Raw genomic sequence first — 19940 nt, 5'->3', positions numbered from 1 at the left:
CAGGAAGCAGTGGCAAGCGAGAAACTAAGTACTGTATAATGACTGAATTGAAAGTGGCAAGCGAGAAACTAAGTACTGTATAATGGCTGACACGTTGTCTCTGTTAGCGATAAGAGAATGTCTTCATAAGACACAACTTTTGATATTGAAAGTTTATTTTTCACTTGACGACAATAAAATTCCTGTAAGTAATACAAATATCAAATCCAGTAAGTACATAAATTTTTTAAATGCTTTACATATCACTTTGACAAAACAATTTCAATAATGGGCACATCGCAAGTGCAGACAATGTGTGTTATGAAACTAAAACTAATAAACATACTAACATAAACAATATGTAAAAATATTCAGAATTTTAAATTATGATTATTTTTATAAACAATAATAAAATCTCTTCAGCAAATTGTATGTTTCTATCCCATCCCTTCACTTCTGCATCTCGGTCAATTTTCATAATCTGCAAATCTTCAATATATTATATATATATATTATAATAGGAAGCATTCCACAGACTTCATCAAGTGCATCTGAATTCTCTCTCTCTACAACTTGCTCATCCCTAAGGAACTGAAATGACCAAAGTACAGCAGTCCAAATGCAATCATTCAGAGATTTAGAGGGGGGGGAATAACTTCCTTATCCATACTTGTGTGTTTTCCAACATCCAAGTGATCCTTAGTGTTTTGTCTAATTCTGCAATATGTCCTCTGAACTGCAACCTTCTATTACTACTATATTATTATTATTACCTAAGACCACATGGAGTCAGAGACTCATCTAGGAGGGCATTATGTCATAAATACAGCTCATCATACTGCATCTTAAACACACTCAAATTTTCTGCAGGCACCACACTTTCAGGAAAGGCATTCCAATCATTCATACTTCTGCATGCAAAAAAACCTGCTTCTCACTCCTTTGTTCACACCTTATACATCTTCCAAAGATGACCTCTTGTTCTCCCCTGATCTCTCACCAATTTCTGTAAAAACCTCTTTGACATTGGCTCTATAACAACTCCTTATTAACTTGCAGGTTTCTATATCACCCCACTTTCTCCTATCCACTAGATTATGTAGATTGCATCTTCTCAACCTTTCCTTATATTCGACATTTCAGAGATCAGAAACTACCTTAGTCAGTTGCCTCTGGACCCTTTCCAACATCCTCTTCATCCTTTTGAAAACTAGGTGACCAAATCTGTGCACAGTAGTCCATGTGCTGCCTAATCAAAGCCTTATACAATGGAATAAGAATCTCCTTCCTTCTACAAGTCAGTGTCCTCCACATCATTCCCAGAATTCTTTGAGTTGTCCTCACAATTTTGACAATTTGTTCTCTAAATTTTAGATCCTTATTCACCATCACTCCAAGATCTCTTATTTCCTCCACCTCCAATTAAATATATTGCCACCAAGCATAAATTCTACATCCCATCTTTGTTTCCCAAATTTTAAAACCTTACATTTTGCAACATTGAACTGTTATCCCCATTCGCTCAATCTATTCAAGTCTTCTTGTAAGTTATCCTTAAAGTTATCCTTCCATAATCTTTACTTGCTCCATATCAAAAGAATTTATGCATCCACATGTGATATAATTGTGTTATAGGTCTTGAGACCTCTCTCTTGTGGGGTTAATATAAAAAATTTAAAAAAAAAAAAAAGTCACTTGATAGGAATATTTGCCTAATATCTTAGCACCTTGTTTGCCTTTTGAAACTTCCACAGTTTGTTTGGAATTGATTCCATAAAGTGAATGGAAATGGTATGCAATACTATAAAGCAGTGGTCGCCAATCTTTTGGACCTCACGGACCACTAACATGAATTTTTTTAAAAAAGGTAAAACATGTACAAAATAATGATCATAAAAGTTGCACTTGTTTAATTATAACAAAATTATTAGTGTAATATATGTTGCTGCTCGTTTGAAATAAGTTTATGGATTCTTGGCTCCAATGACTTCACTGCAACACAGAGAGCCGTTTCTATTTCAAGCCGACAGCGATACTTGTTTTTAATTGCCATAACAGATGAGAATGTCTTTTCACACAAATAGGTTGTTGCAAATGGAATCAAAATTTTGATGGCTTTTTCACTCAGCACTGGGTATTCACTTTTTACAGAGAGCCAAAAATGATGTCTTGATGAGGACGAGTAGTATTTAGCTTTGAGACTGTCATCAGATGATAGATCAATTAGGCTTTCTTTTTCTTTCATGCTCAAATTGCTATCTTCAATTTTTGCCAAAAATGGATCCATTATCCACATATTGCCATGTCTGGGGGTCCTCTTCCTTTGGGTAATAATAACCAAAAGATTCTGTGAGTGACTGTAAGTGCTGTCGAACAATGGTTATTACCTGTCGGTTGACATCCTCTTCTTTCATATACTCATCAAGATTCAGGAACATTTGCAGTCTTCTTCAGCCAACCGCTTTTGCCACAGCAATATTTTCTTTTGAAATGCATCCATTTTACCTCGCAGTGTGAACACGTCCGTAAGCTGTCCTTGCAAGGACATGTTTAGCTCATTTAAAAGTGAATAAATATCTGCCAGGTATGCAAGCTTGGCTAGCCAATCATCATTGGACAAGAGATCTAGGAATTTTTATTTATTTTGTTGCTGGAAAATAACTTGACTTCTTGGGACAAGTTGAACAATCAGATTAGTATTTTGCCTCTCAACAGCCATCTCACCTCAGCGTGAAGAAGGACATGAGTATATTGAAAGCCCATTTCTTCACAGAGTGCCTCAAATATTCAGGAATTGAGTGCTTTGTGCTGAATTTCATTTACAGTTTTAATTACATCAGAGAGTACTTCGTGCAGTTCTGGAGAGATTCTTTTCGCCGCAAGTTGCTCACGATGTAAAATACAATGAGTAAACAAGATGTCTGGATGTCCATCATCATTCACTTTTGTAACAACTCCTGAAAGATGCCCGGTCATGCTTGAGGCACCATATGTTCATATCCCAACACATTTCTTCCATACCATGTCTCAGTAAATAACCATTAAGTGCATCGAAAATCTCAGAGCCGGTTGTTCTACCCAGCAAGTTGAACGAACAGAGGAGTTCTTCGTTTAGCTCTCCTTGACACTCAAACCTCACAAAACAAAGGAGAACTGCCTTTTTAATTATGTCTGTTGATTCCTCGAGTTGAATTGAATAAAACGTTGAATTTTTCACCATTTCTATCATTTGATTTTCAATATCTTTGGCCATGTCTTCGATTCTGCGCTTCATAGTGTTAGCAGACATAGGAATTAGTTTCAGTCTCTGGACAGCCTGTTTCCCCAAAACCTCTTCACAGGCTTGTAACAAGCAAGGCTTAATTAATTCTTCTCCAATCGTATATGGCTTTTTACTTTTCACGATTTGAAGTGCTATCAGATAAGAAGCCTTTACTAGGGACTTATCTTCAACAGTTGTTTTTGCTAATGAACTTATTTGCTTTTGCATACTTTCAGGTATCCTTAGAAAATATTCAACTGGCTTCTTAGCTAAATCTGAATGTTTTGACTGCAAGTGCTTGGCGAGTTTCAAAGGTTTCATGGCATCATTGCATAAACTCTCAGAACACATGACACAAAGCGGCTGGGGATCCAGCTCACTTCCAGGTTCTTGAATAAATTCAAACTTCAAGTAGCCCTCATCATATTTTCTTGAAACCTTGAACTTTTTCTTCTCTCCGCCTCCAGTTGTAATGTCCTTCCTGATGTCCTTCCTGATGCAGGGGCTGTGGAGGCTCTGATTCATTGATCAACTCACAGTTACATGAAGTATTACCAAAGAAATGCAAAATGCTTGGTTGCTTTTTCTCACTCATTGTGGATTTATTTTATTCGAATCTTAAACCAAACAAGAAATGACAGTTATCAAACTCAAGCTCTTTGATGCAATTAAATATCACACTGTGCACAGTTAAAATAAAAACATCGCTGGTTGCTTACCTAAGAGGAGTATCGTGAGGAATAAACACCAGTATAGTGTTGACAATTTGCTTCAACAAAATAAAACAATCAGACAAGAATCGATATTCATGGGGGGTTTGATTATTGTGACCATACGCATGCAGATACCGTCACAACAATATGTGGTAAAAGGAAATGTTCAGAGTTTCCAAGAGGAGGGATAGCATCTACAGTGTATTTAGAGGCAGAGCTGGTGAAGAAAAAATCTAGGGTGTCAGGAGAATTATGAGGATTATCTTGTCTGGTAAGTAGTTGAACAATTTGTGTTAAATCATTACTGACAGGAAATAATTCAACTTCTCTTTCAGCTTGATCTGTAAAGTTAGGAAAGGGAAGCTAGTTTGAGTTATCAACATTGAATTCTTCAAGGAAATGATCTTGCTGTCTAGGTAATCAATGATAAATAATCAAAGGAATCAGCACATCATTAGAATTAGGAGAGTAATTGCAGCAGATGAAAAAAAACAAAGTAATGAGGCAAGGAAATTTTGAGCCAGAGTAGATTATAAAGAGGAGATTCAAGGCTTGATAATCTTTAGAAGTAAGCATGGAGTGTCAGATATAAAAATGTTTTTCCTTCTTATGATGGCATCATGAAGAATGTAATTAGTATAGTTGAGATGACATATTAGGTGAAATGAGAAATAAATGATCAGGTTTATATGTGTGCAGGTATGAGCTGAGGTCCCATATATTGAAGTGGAAGTTTTTGTTGTTGTTTTTTTTCATAGATTTTTTTGTTATTTCTTTAGGCTTTTTTGGGGTGTTTGTTGCTGTTTTGTTTCAACTTTGTTATACTTTTGTACATATTTATGGATTTTTGTGGTAGATTTTTTATCCAATATCACTATTATTTTGTCCACATAGCACTGATATGCATAGGTTTTATAACCCATGTGTGGGCCTGATATATACATAAGCAAATTGTTATGATGTTTTTATGGTTGGCATTATCAGATCATAACGCAAGATTGAAGGACTTGGGGATACAGCCTCTCATGGAAGAAGTGCCCAGACTCAAGTCCAGATATCACCTCAACAGTGCTCCCTTCATACTAATACTTTGAAGTACTTTGAAGCACACTCAGACTCAGGATGTGTAGACAGGAAAGGTATAGGATGACCTGGGATCAAGAGGAAAGAGTTGGAACTGAAAAGAGTTCTAAAATGAATAAGCAGAAAGGGAAATGGTCCCAGTCGAGCATGGAGAGATCACATCGATGAGTGTTATCAGTGGAACTAGCTGTAGATCCAGGAATGAGCTGTTGTGTTTATATGCAAATGCTAGAAGTGTAAGAAACAAGGCAGATGAAATCGTTGCATTAATTGAGTCTGTTCACCCAAAAATTGTTGGAATAAGTGAGACATGGTTAAATGAGGACGACATCCTGACAGGAATAGAGATGGAAGGATATGATGTGTTTCGTGAGGATAGAAGGGGTAAAAAGGGATGGGGAGTGCTATTGATAATAGAGAAAGAGTTATGTCCATACAAAGTAGAGATTCAAGAGGGAAAAATTGCCAGTGGTTTTGAGGCATTATGGTGTGAGATAGAGGTGAATGGAATGAAATACTTGGTTGGATGTTGTTATTGACCAGGAAAGGTGGATGGTAGTGACTATGAAATGTATAATCAAATTAGCCAAGCAAATAAGAAAAGAGTGATCATTATGGGCAATTTTAATTATGGCAATATAGACTGGAATGATGAGATAGCAACTGGAAGTAAAGAAAATGAGTTTCTTGAGTTTTTGAGGGATAACTACCTCAAACAGTGGACACACGGGGATTGAGGGTATTGGATTTGGTCATCTCATCAGAGGATGTAATTATAAATGAAGTGTCAAATCATCCACCAATTGGTAGGAGTGACAATGAGGTGATTACCTGGGTGGTTGCCAGCAGTGTGAGGATCTCTGTAAGAAGAGGTTATATGTGGAACTACAAAGGGGTCGATTATGAAGAGCTCAGGAGACAGCTTGCAGGTGTAGCATGGAATGAGGAGTTAGCTGGAAAAGAGATCAATGCAGCTTCGGGGATTTTCCAAAACATTTTGGTAGATGCAATGTCTAAATGTATTCCAAGAGTGAGAAAGTTAAAAAGGTAGGTGTGACATGGATGAATAAAGAGATTAAGTATGCAATACAGAGAAAAAGGGCATTATGGAGGCAGCATAAGAGAAGTGGAAATAACCAATTCCATGCGGACTACAAAGACCAGGCAAGACGAATGTGACTTGGTTGGTGAGGGTAGCCAAAGAGAGGTATGAACAGCAGTCAGCTAATGAAGCCAAAAAGAATCCTAAGGAGTTCTTTCAATATGTAGCCAGCAAAAAAAAGAATGATTATTGAAAGATGACATTGATAGGAGAAAAAGGTATAAAGACTGCTGTTGCAAAATGTGTGGTAGAGATATTTAATGAGCAGTTCATAAAGGTCTTTCAATCTTGTGAATGCGACTTCATGGAGAGATTGTGAGCAGTAGATGATGGAGAGGAGAAACTGACTGTAAGTGAGCAAGAGGTGTATGGGGAGTTGAGTAAACTAGATATTAATAAGGTGTGGGACCTGATAATATATCACCATGTATTCTGAACGAATGTGCCTGTGAGTTGACACCTGTCTTGACATATTTTTTTAATACGAGTCTTGCACTTGGTCAAGTCCCTAAGGAGTGGAAGGAGGGCAAGATTGTGCATTTCATAAAGGAGGTGATCGAGCTCAAGCATCAAACTATAGACCCGTCTGTGTGTCAGGTGTTGTGGTTAAGTTGTTGGAGAAGCTTGTGAGAACTATGATCCAGAGTTGGGTTGACAACAATGGTATTATCTTTGATGGACAGCATGGATTTACTAAAGGGAGGTCATGTTTTAGTAATCTACTTACTTATTACAATAAAGTGACTACTTCCTTGGATAGAGGAGAAGAATACACAATAATATACTTAGATTTCTCAAAGGCTTTTGATAGATTACCACATGATAAGTTGATAGTCAAACTGGAGTGGTGGGGTTGGATATTAGATTAGTGCATTGGATTGGAGACTGGCTATCTGATAGTTTGAGTCACTAGTAGAGTGCCTCAGGGGTCTGTTTTGGAGACATTACTCTTTAACTTGTATATTAACGATATAGGTGAAGATTTGGATGGAGATATTCAGTTGTTTGCAGATGATGCAAAGTTGGGAGGAACCATGAAAAGTAGTGAAGATGTTGTGGCCTTACAAGAAGACTTGAATAAATTGAGTAATTGGGAATGGGGATGTGAGTTCAATGTTGCAAAATGTAAGGTTTTAAAATTTGAAAAACAAAAATGGGATGCAGAATTTATGCTTGTGAGGATATATTGTTGGAGATGGAGGAAATAAGAAATCTGGGGGATGATAGTAGATAAGGATCTGAAATTTAGGGGACACATAGCCAAAATTGTTAAGACAACACAAAGGCTTCTGGGAATGATGCGGAGGAAACTGACTTCTAGAAGTAGGGAGATTCTTGTTCCGTTGTATAAGGCTTTGAGTAGGCCATACATGGACTGTTGTGCCCAGATTTAGTCACCAGGGTTTTCAGAAGGATGAAGAGATGTTGGAGAGGAGACTAACTAAGGTAGTTTCTGATCTCTGGAATGTTGAATATGAGGAAAGATTGAGAAGATACAACTTGCAAAGTCTAGTGGACAGGAGGAAGAGGGGAGATATGATAGAGACCTACACGTTATTAAGGGGTTGTTATAGGATCAATGCTGGAGAAGTACTAGAGAAAATAGTGGGAGATCAGGGGAGTGAGAGGCAGGTTTTTTTCATGCAGAGTTGTGAATGAATGGAATACCTTGCCTGAGAGTGTTGTGTCTACAGAGGATTTGAGTATATTTAAAGCATAGTCATGAGCTGTGTGTTTGATAAAAGGAACTCCCAAATGAGTCTTTGACTGCATGAGGTCTTGGGGTAATAATAATAATAATAAGAAGAAGAAGCCCTCAATATCTGTTTCATGCACAATAAGTGAAAGAGAGTGGAAAGTATGTCCAAGTTATGGTAAGTAATAATTTAAAAGCTTTGAGAGAGCAGGACAATGACAAAATATCACATCATGAAAATGTGGCTTCCCTGAAAACAATTTTACATCAGACTGTTAAAACATTAAACAAAAATTGTTTGTATTCCAGTAAGTACCCAGCTAGATGATCTCTAAAAATTTCAGAAGTAGTTCTTAAGGAGAGTATGTTTGTTCGACCTCAAATCGGAGAACTATTAAAAGTTGAAGAATTCAAAAAGAGGCTTGCTAAAATTGAACTAGATGAATGGAAAGCATTCAGGGATATAAAGATACCTGGCAACAATTAAGCTAAAACTAAATGTAATTTATAAAAAAAAATTTAAAAAAAAAACTAACTGTAACTTGCATCTTGAAGAAGTGATCATAGTAATAGTTAATATATTAAATTAAATATTTTATGTGTGAAAAATATCACTTAAAATTATATGCCGGCCTGGTTGGCTGAGTGGTTAGCATATCCACTCTCCAACCAAAAGGCTGCGGGTTTGAATTCCATCATGAGCATGGATGTTTTTGATTGTCTGTGAAAATATTAGTGGTCATGGTGGTCAATTGATGGTGTTGGAGTAGATGATAAAGTTCGCTGTGGTTGGTGGATTGAGTGGTGGAGACGGAGAGTTGTAGGGTAGGTGTTCTCCCTCAATGAGTCTTTGGACTCCCTGGAGGTGTCACATAATAATAATAATGATAATAATAATAATATATTCAAAGAAGTAGTTGATCAGCTGATAACAGAGTACCACAAGATAGAGATTGGAATGTCGCCGAAGACTCACTTTCCTCATTCTTTCCTGGACTTCTTTCTGAAAAACTTTGATGAAGTGTGTAGCAGACTGAAATTGTAATGGAGCAATGATAGAATGCTAGTATGGTGGAGGGACTATGATTCCCTCCACCGTACAAAGACAGACATTCAGCAATACTTACAGATCCTTGGGTAGTATTTGTTTTGCTTAATTGCTTACTCCATAGTAATCATAGTCATAGATCATAATCGCCAGCAAAAGTTCTTATACTTCAATGAGCAGATGATGTTTTTCAATGTAGTATAAAAATAATATATATTTGTATATATATATATAATATAAATAATATAAAAATAATGTATATTTGCAATATACATCTCAATATGTATTCCATACATTTTATGACTTTATTATTCTAGCAAAATTGAATAAGTCACACATAGAAAGTTCTAAACTTGTTTAATAATGAATAGATACAATATAAAAGGGTAAAGGGTAACTACACAATTATTAAAATGTTTCAAGATATATAGACTACTTAAAATTAACATTTGATGTTACCTTTTGCATAAATATAAATTTTACTTATCTTTTAGATACAAATATAATTTCCCCATATTAAGCAAAAACTAATAACAACTTTCCTTGGAGCTTTTAGCATTGGTTTGTTAAAAACGGATCATTTTTATAAATAAAATTGAATAAGCTGCATACATTGCTTATTGAAGATAATATATTACATTAAAACTATAAATTACTTATTACTATGATTTAAAATATTGCTATATACAGTGTATATATATATATATATATATATATATATATATTATTGTTTGATTATTATATAAGTGTCTTATTATTTTCTTTTTAATTTTACAGGTGTGGTGCTCAAAGACTTGATCGCTAAGTACTTTGTGTCACCCACACTACTCCGAGTAGTCCGTGTGGTAAAAGTAGGCCGTGTGCTCAGGTTGGTCAAAGGAGCCCGGGGAATACGTACCTTGCTCTTTGCACTTGCCATGTCCTTGCCTGCTCTTTTCAACATCTGCCTTCTTCTCTTTTTGGTCATGTTTATATACGCCATTTTTGGGATGTCCTTCTTCATGACTGTGAAGCATCGTTATGGGATTGATGATAACTTTAACTTTGAAACATTTGGACAATCCATGATTCTTTTATTTCAAATGTCTACATCAGCAGGATGGGATAGTGTCTTAGCTGGTATCATGGATGAAAATGATTGTAGCGCACCTAGTGATGAGAATGAAGGAGACTGTGGCAGTCGAGGTATTGCCGTAGCATACCTTGTGTCCTACTTAATTGTTAGTTTTTTGATCATAATCAATATGTACATTGCCGTCATCTTAGAAAATTATAGCCAGGCAACTGAAGATGTACAAGAAGGCTTAACTGCAGATGATTATGATATGTACTATGAAATTTGGCAGAGATTTGATCCTGATGGTACGCAGTTTGTTAGTTATGAAACACTACCAGATTTCTTGGATACGTTAGAAGAACCTCTGCAGATTGCAAAGCCTAATAAGTACAAAATCATCTCTATGGATATTCCAATTTGCAAAGGAGATCTGATATACTGTGTCGATGTTTTAGATGCCCTAACAAAAGATTTCTTTGCCAGGAAAGGACACGTTATTGAAGAAACAGCAGAAATTGCTGATGTTGTCCCTAACAAAGAACGTGAAGGTTATGAACCAATTAGTAGTACCTTATGGCGGCAGCGAGAAGAATATTGTGCACGTGTGATTCAACAGGCATGGCGTCGTTACAAAGGACAAAACACCTCAGAACCTAAGCAACAACAAACTGCAATTGTAATTGAAAGTGATGGCCATGTTACCAAAAATGGCCACAAGGTTGTGATCCATTCCAGGTCCCCAAGTGTAACCAGTCGTTCCACAGATGTGTGATATTCATGAAGTGAGGGGGGGGGGAAATAATCAGGACTATGTACAGCAAAGAACCAGCTGTGCTCTCTGCATAAAGGTGGGCTGATGAGAGTGAGCTGACAATATCTGCATGGAGTATATTTTTTATATTCTTTATGCAGGGGTTGTGTACCAGTCTGCTTGCAACATATGTACTTAGTTAACAAAAACCAATGTTTTCCATTGTTATTTTTCTAATAATAATTGGTTGACTTTATTGTCTATTTTACACTGACTGTACATATGCAAAAACTGTATGGCTAATAGCCAAACTATTAGTTGCCATGGTAGAAAAAAAAATTTAAGAGTATGTAGTATGCATTTTATTAGTTTACCTTCTGGTGGCATCCTAAAATCATCAGAAGAAAAGTGGGTTCGTTTATTTTAGTCAAAGAATTACAATGCCCTTATCATCTTCTCTTTTTTGAAGATGACCTGTTATTGCTGTTATTTAGTTTGTTGCAGTGTGTTGGGAGTAAGAATGAACTGTATTAATAATACTATCCTGTTAAACTCTGTTGCTTGTTAAAGACAACGATTTGTTGAGCCTGATAGGCATCGCAGAAGAGCAACCTTTACGCTTCCAAAAAAAAAAAAAAAAACAGAAAAAAAAACAGAAAAAAGCATCCTGTTGAATTTTTTTTTTTCTCCTAATGGAGAAATTACTACTGACCTCAAAGGCTGGAAGCTCAGCCTGTGTGATCTTAGGTTCAGGGATAGTTAGGCAGGAATGCTATTATGTTGCTTTGGATACAAATTAGGAGTTGATTGGTATCTATTATGACTACCAATTACTGCTTAGTAAAATACATTTTTAATTTATGAAGGAACTTTTACTGATGCCCTGTATGGTAGCAGTTCATCAGTCCAAAGTGTATGGTTATTGAATAACATGAAATAGGAGGAATAAAACTTTTATGACTTCTCTTTTAGGAACAAAAGATTGGTTACCCTATGCAAATGGGAAGGCCAAATTACTTGGCTTTGTCAGGATATGAAAACACACGAAATTTTAATGAGGGGGGGGGGCAGGGAGAAGGGCAAGATATGGAAGAGGAGGGGAAGGGACTAAATACTTATTGTGATGCAACAGTGTATCATTTGACTTTCTCAGTTGTCTACCTTACACAGTAGGAAATGCAAAAAAGTGAACTAATGATAAATAATTGTGCAGTAAGTTCTAATAATTTGTACTTTGATGCAAAGATAAATGTTTTTTTTTTTTTTTTTTTCAAAAAAAAAAAATTAGGGATTTTAGGGACAAAATAAATGCCAATATATTTATATATCCTAATTATCTTTGCACAGTCTAACTCCAGGTGTATGACACTAAGTCCCTTACCCCTTCTCAGATAATGAGATAAACTTTTAACTCTGGTAGTGGTGGGGTTATAACACAAGGACCAGATAAGACGTGGAGTGCAAAGCATCAGCCACCCACAGCAGAGAGTATTGTACCTGAGGAATCTCTGCAGAATCTTAAGAGGTTTTATTTATATCATGTGCCTTTCTGCATTGTTACTGTTGTCACAGAGAAGCATGATTATGCATCATAGTACAGCTACACATCCCAGCCAGCTTACTACAAAACAGCTGGTTTTGAATCTTATCCTAGCACACTGAAAATTTTATCCTGATTTATAACTTTAGAAAAAATTGTTATATTATTATTAGTAGTAATATTATTATTATTATTGTTATTATTATTATTATTTTCCTTTAAATGTTCTGGCCAAGTTCAATTCTGGCTCAGTAAGCCACTTCAATGCACACTGCTTGATGTGAAGAGTCAACTTGTGCAAGTTTTTCTCTATATCACTATGCATAAAAATTTCCTTTTGGCACCATTGAATACACTGATTCTGTATAAACCCAAGCATCAGCATCCCCCTTTTTTTATTACAGGAATTACTGAAATGCCTTTTGTTATCAAACTTCTTTGTGGAAAACGAAAACTATCACTCCATGTAAAGTTGCAAATTCTAGCATAAATTCTTGCCTGTTATATATAGCAGGAGCTAGTGTTAGGGTTAATACCTGAATCCAAATAGTAAATTAGTTGCCTCTGATGTAGGCCCTCTAGCATTAAATAAAAGTTTTATTAGCTTTGAAAAAAATCCAAACCACCAATGAGATGCTGTGAACAAGAATGTGATGTTCTCCTCCATCCTATCCTAGTTAAAACTTGCGTTTAAGCAGCCTGAACTCCAAATCTATTACTATCAACTTGGCTCCATGATTGCCAGGTTTCTAATGGATGATTCTGCAATGCTGAAGAATGCTTCAAGAATCTTGACTCGCCATTTCCATCTTAACACCAAGTTTCAATCATTTTCTCAATTACGCCTTTTCAGCTTGTACTTACTTTGTAAGATGTTTTGAATTTCACAGTTTGTACCATACTGCCTGTAAATACATCATTGAATAAATTTTTGATAATTTATCACAACGAACCAATGCTCAAGCAAGGAAGTATTGTAGTGTGCATTTTCTGCCTTCTGTGATAAATAATTTCTTTCATTACATAGTGATGCATAGTGATTTTGTTCATATCATCTAACACCATACAAAACACACACACACACACACACACACACACACACACACACACACACACACACACACACACACACACACACACACACACACACACACACATTACTGGCATGTATATGTGTGTGTGTGTGTGTCATGTATGTGTAAATATAAAAACAAGCAGTTACAGAATTACTTAATATGTATAGGCATAAACTTCAGCACATTTTCATAATTATTACTTTATTTTATGAATTTTAACTGTTTTCTGTGATTTCTTAACATTTCTAGGCTGTGTTTGCAGTATATTTGGCAATAAACAAATAAAAGAACCAAATAATTTTGTATTAAAAGAAAAGTAAGTGATAGTCTACACAGAAATGTCATGCTCAGGCATTTGTTACTGGTCATTTATAAAATAAATAAAATGCAGAAAATGCAATGTGGAATCACATTTAGAATTTCTTGGTGTTTGTAGCTATAATAATTGTATGAAGTACACATGCAAGAATAGAAAGAGAGAGAGGGGAAGGGAATAAAAGGAAAAAAAAAAGGGGGGGGGGAGTGAGAAAGAAAAAGAGAGAAAACTAATAACATGTTACAATCTATAAGTTATTTTTTTATTTTAATTAATTAATTTTTTATGATAAAAAATAACTATTTTTTATCATTCATTTCAAATGATAAAGCAACATATTTCAACATAATTTCCATTGCATGTAATGCTGCCTCTCTAAGTTTAATAATTTTATTTTTTCTTTTCTTACCTTTTTTTCAGTATGTTTGTTTCACATATTGCTTAAAAAAATGTTCGTGTTATTACCATTTGCATTTTATTTAAAAATAAATAGATATTTTTAGATAAAATTTTCTACTTAGTGAAGGCATATTAGTGAATATGATGTGTTATTATTACTCTAAAGACTGATATGGGATGAGTTCCTTCTGCATTATGTATTAATGCAAACTCAGCAGTACATGTACCTGACATATATGATTATATTATCAGATAATGCTCATCAAAAGACTGTGTAATTTCTTCAGCATGTATATAAATACTGAAAAAATTAGTAAGACAAATATTATATTGTGAGAAACTATAGAAAAATATTATATAAAACTATATTTAAAAAATGTAATAGAAAATAAATCAACTGTGTAATTGGATTTAATATAGTGACTGTGCAGTTGAAGTTCAACTAATTGTCAGTCACACCCAGCTTTTAATGCCTCTGAGAGCAAAAGAAACTCATATACTGCTTTTACCAATTCACCTGCTGGTTTGCAATGGTTACATTGTCAAAACCTTATAATTTCGAGTTCAACTTGCTTTTCCCTCATGGAAGTACCAAGTGATAAACATGCATTCCCTGTCTTTAGTGCCACACAGGTATAGCAGATCTGAGAAACAAAAACATCTCTGAATGTTAGAATACAGCTTTAATGTTAACTTCTTCAGGATGAGTTTGATTTTGTTTTGCTTATTTTCAGTGCAACAAAGGAATATTGATGTGGATGTTACACAGTACATCTATATTAACAAGTCATATTTCTCATGAAAATTATGCATTTTGATTAATACTCAGTGAATTCATTTAGCAACTGAGTGCTGAATAACATAACTGAAAACATTACTATTAGCATCACACATACATGGAGTCAAAGACGTTATGTGAAATCCACACTGTCACAGACACAATGTGCATCAAACTATCTTTGTACATTGAGCTTGCTAGTTCAATGTTTGCACAGTGGCCATACCCTCAGGCAATTCATTACACTAACCAAACATCCTCCATGACAATAAACCTCTCTGTTTTTTGCTCCACTACTACTACTACTACTACTATACACTACCTTATACAGCATCCAGGGATGGCCTCTTGTTCTATTTCCATCTCCTGCTGTTCTGTGAAAAATATCTTTCACCTTAATTTGGTAAAACACTTCAACTTATTATTAATTATATGAAGAGCCAAAGCTTCAATTTGACGACATGAACTTATTTAAGTTAAGGGATATTACATTCCATATTGTTTCACAGCCGAATAAGAAACTCAAAGAGTTTCATGCCGAATATAGAAACTATATAAAGTTCGGCAAGTCCAAGTGTAAGCAAATACCTGGATAGTGCAACAACTGACCCATTTGGGAGTGCAACACTGAGGCAACTCATAGTAAGGGTGTAGCAAGCTCCGATCACTACGATAGGTCTGCCTACTCACTGATGAGACCTCAATAAAGGTTGAAACCGGTCCGGGTAGTGACCTTCTCTCATAATGTAGAACAGTAATACAGCTCCTAGGAGCTGGGTTTCACATTATGGGTAAATACCAAGAATAGTGATCGGAGCTTCCTCCACCCTTACTATGAGTTACCTCAGTGTTGCACTCCCAAATGGGTCAGTTGTTGCACTATCCAGGTATTTGCTTACGCTTGGACTCGCCGAACTTTATATTGTTTCTATATTCGGCATGAAACTCTTTGAGTTTCTTATTCGGCTGTGAAACAATATGCGATGTAATATCCCTTAACTTAAATAACTTCAACTTATGTTTCAATTACATCACCTCTTCTCTTTCTATCCAGCAGTCTCTGCAAATAGCAATCTCTCTCTCTTTCCACGTGTAGATACCACTTTTACTCTTTTACAGATCCATTCCAAAAAAATCCACATTCCCTTGAAAATTTTATTAATAACTTCTACATTAGTCTTCATCTATGCTACAGTTCTAGCAATATGGCACCTAAATATTAGGTGCATGTCATCATTGCCCATAGTTTCTTAACTCCTGCACTGCTTTCAAGAGATTCCCTTTTCAATCATATGCATTGCATTTCATCTTTGTCATCTGAATTCTAAACCTTACACTTTTCACACTCAACTGTTAGCTTCAATCATGTATAACCACACAGCCAATATATTCATATCTTCCTCCAGAGCTCCTAGCAGGTCTCCTCCAACTTCAACATATCTCCATAAAGTAGTTCTCTTGCAGTATCATTATCTTCAATAATAAAACTCTAAAACAGACCCAATGGCACACTAGTGACTTTCCTCTTCCAGTATACTGCTTCCTCTATGCATAGTTTACTAACATACTTCAGAGAACATCTCTCCTAACCAGCTCACTAATAATTTATCTAACCATATCCATCCCAGTTAAAAAATACCAACCTGGTATGGTAATCTATCAAAGGCTTTGCAAAATCTAAATATATTACAATATATCTGTCTGCTTTGTCCAATATATTTGCTACCCTTATTTTTTATGAGAGTTTATGAATTCCTTGAGGAATTCATAAACTCTTTGTAAAACTCTGATAAACTCAAGGAGCTATAATGTCATCCATGGCAGGCCTTTGCAAACATCCATGCCTTATGTGGAATTAGAACCCACAACCTGTTTGCTGAAGAGACCAGGTATACTATCCATTCGGCCAACCAGACTGGTTATTGTAAGGCATAAGTGGATTGCTAAAACACAACAGAGAATCCTGATGTTACTAACCCTCTCCCCCCAATCCAAGCCTACTATCCTCTCTTACTTACACACAACTACAAATATACAGACAAATCTGTAATTTGAAGCTTTGCTCTTATCATCTCCTTTGTGAAGTGGACTAATTCTGCTATCTACCTCTTCTTTGAGATTTACTCTATTGTAAGCTCTTATTTAATAAGTATGCCAAGGCTGTTAACTCTCTAGAACATACCCTTAAAGCATACGATAATATGTCATCGAGTTCTATCCTGTTAACATCGAGTTTATTTAATATTCTAGTCATTACTTCACCACTCCTTCGTCACAAGTTCTGTAGGATATCACATCCATAGTGATGAAATATACATAAAGTACTTCAGTTAGATTCTCTGAAGATTATCAGTCATCCATTTCTATCAAATTTCATCCTACTATAATTTTTCTTTCTTCTAAAGACCAGATATTGAAAGTACTGAGATTTTTCCTTGCTAGAGTGCTAACTGCTCATACTTCACTTTCACTTTGCTTACCAACTGATCACCTTCCTAGACTACTGTTTATGGGGGGGGGGGGGGGTGGAAAGTTCTGATAAACACCTAGAATAAAAATGATATTAAAGCATCTGATATATACTTTAATATCATTAAAGAATATATCTACTAGTATGTTCTTTCTTGTGGTTATATCAGTTGCTTTAATATCATTTATTTTTGTTCTAGGTATTTATCAGAATCCAGCTCCCCTTCCCCTTGTATACCCCCCTCATGTAACTCATTATCATTTTTGACCTTATATTGTCTACTTACATTTCTTATATTTCAACCTAAAATTTCTTCTTCTTCAATACTGCATGCTTATCTCACCATTCATCTATTTTACTACCTTATTGAACCTCCTGATCCTTGAAATATATTCAGATATTGCTACTATTAAGGTTTTTGAACACTGACCAAGCTGCATTTGACAGATTTAACTGGAGATATGGAGATTTGCTGATAATAAAAAGTTGGGAAAAACTATGAAGAGCAGAGAGATTGTGGCTTTGCAGGAGGATCTCAATAGACTGTGGAAATGGTCAAGTGAATGGAGCTATCAGTTTAATGCTGCAAAGTATAAGGTCTTGAAATTTGTAGGCAAAGTTCGGATGCAAAATATACAATTAATGAGGAAATTTTGAATGAGGTGGAAGGATGAAAAATCTGGAAGTGATGGTGGACAGAGACTTGAAGTTTAGGAAGGACACTGCTAAAATTGTAAGAACATCATAGCATATTAAGGCAATGATGAGGAGAAACTTGACATAGAGAAGCAAAAAAAAGTTCTGGTTATAAAGTCTTGATTGAACTGCATATGGACTGCTCTGTGAGGATTTATCACCTAGTCTTTAAGGGAGATGAGGATATCATGAAGATAGTCCAGAGACAGTTAAGTTGGTGTCAGGTCTATGAAATGTATTATGTGAGGAAAGATTGAGGGAATGTAACTCACAATGCTTTGTGAAAAGATAAAGGACAGGAGATATGATTGAGATGCATCAATTGGTGAGGAATTGTTACCAGATTAATGTGGAGGAGTATTTTCATAGAGTAGAGTAGAGGGACACAAAGATAGAACAAGAGGCCATCCCTGGAAGCTGTATAAGGAGAGTGTGAGCAAGTTTTTTGCATGGATTGTGATTGGTAAGTGGAATGAACTGCCTGAAATGTGGTGAGTATAGAAACTGTGAATTAGTTTAAGGCACAATTTGATCTTCTTTTTGAATGAATCAATGAATCTTAACTCCATAGAGTATAATATTAATAATAATAATAATAATAATCCAACTAACTTCTCATTCCATAATATTGCTAAAAGCTCTTTTGAACTTTTCTTAATCATCCCTCCCACCTTTTGTGCCACATATATGCCTTTCTCACAGAAGTCCTCATATTGTTGGCTACCCACTCAGGATATTAACCTCATCATCACTTATTTTGCCAACTGGATGCGGATTCAACACCTCATTCACAATGACATCCTCTGATGCAGAGCTCAAATCTATGATTCTTGATTCTTGTGTGCTCTGCTTTGCACTTACTTAAGACAGTTATTCCTCAAAATTTCAACAAGTTTATTTTTTCCTTACTCCTAGATACTATCTTTTCATTCAAATGTCTACTACCATAATTAAAATTGCATATAATGATTACCCCATTCTTTTTGTGTTTACCCAACTTCTCTATACATCTCCTATTCAGTACCCTCCACATTTGTATACATTCTACTAAATATCTCATTCTGTACACCTCACTAACCTCACACCTAGACCGCCTCCAACCATGACACAAACAAAAGTGCTAATATTTCTGCCTTGAGTACAAACTTCAATTCTATTGGTAGTTCCTTTATCATCATCAAGAGCACTTCCTCCCTCTTCTTGCCCTTCCTATTTTCATGAAACACTTTATACCTTCCTATATCTCTAATCCAATCAGTATGCCATCCTCACGTAATCAAGTTCCCTTATATCAACAACTTCCTAGCAAATGCAACAATTTTTTGTTCCTCTTATTTCTGATACTCCTAGCATTCATCAGCAAACTCAGGTTTGAATTTGTAACATCCTATCCATGCCACCTCTCTCTCAGCTGAGACTTCTCTATAACTTTAGATGCTATCTTTCTGAAACATTTTTTCATGTGGCTCCTCTAAATACAAATCAATGTAATATTGCAGAGCATATTTTCTTAAATAGCACCCCTGATATGAAAGCACTGGCTTTTACCTGTGATTTTAATGAATAAAAATATTATGGCATAAATAATGTAGATTCATACATACCTTGGGATAGACCTGGAGTACTTCATGTTCTTGTCTTGATAATCTTAAGATTTACTTGGAGCATGAACTGAGATCATCATACATCATTGATAAGTATAAAATTATGAAACCAAACATAATAAAAGAATAAAATATACAAGGGAATTAAAACTGAATTGTAAAATAAAATAAAGATTAAAAATACATAGAAAATTTAAAATCAGAAATAAATAAATAATGTGTGAGCAAACATAGTTGGTGCCTGAAATATTTTCAGGACTGGGGGCAACTCATGGTAAAGGTGGTATAAGTCGTGATCACTTGTCTTAGTATCATAATGCAAAGCACATATCCTTAGTATGTATAATGCTATGCATTATGGAAAGGATCA

General features: G+C 35.4%; 1 protein-coding gene across 1 annotated transcript in view; it reads left to right on the top strand.

Annotated features, from left to right (window-relative positions):
- Window positions 1-10712, top strand: part of LOC150098179 (sodium channel protein para-like) — a 1334265-nt gene extending 1323553 nt beyond the window's left edge. The window contains 1 exon segment of the mRNA XM_090406598.1: window positions 9661-10712. Coding sequence (XP_090262724.1) covers window positions 9661-10712 — 1052 coding nt within the window.
- The last annotated feature ends 9228 nt before the right edge of the window (window positions 10713-19940 follow it).

This window comes from Typopeltis vanoorti, chromosome 16, assembly GCF_054136105.1.
Source record: "Typopeltis vanoorti isolate ZY-2024b chromosome 16, IOZ_Tvanoo_1.0, whole genome shotgun sequence".
In the NCBI taxonomy this organism is placed as follows: Eukaryota; Metazoa; Arthropoda; class Arachnida; order Uropygi; family Thelyphonidae; genus Typopeltis; species Typopeltis vanoorti.
The sequence above is the reverse complement of the archived record's forward strand: the minus strand, read 5'-3'. Positions and strand labels throughout refer to the sequence as shown.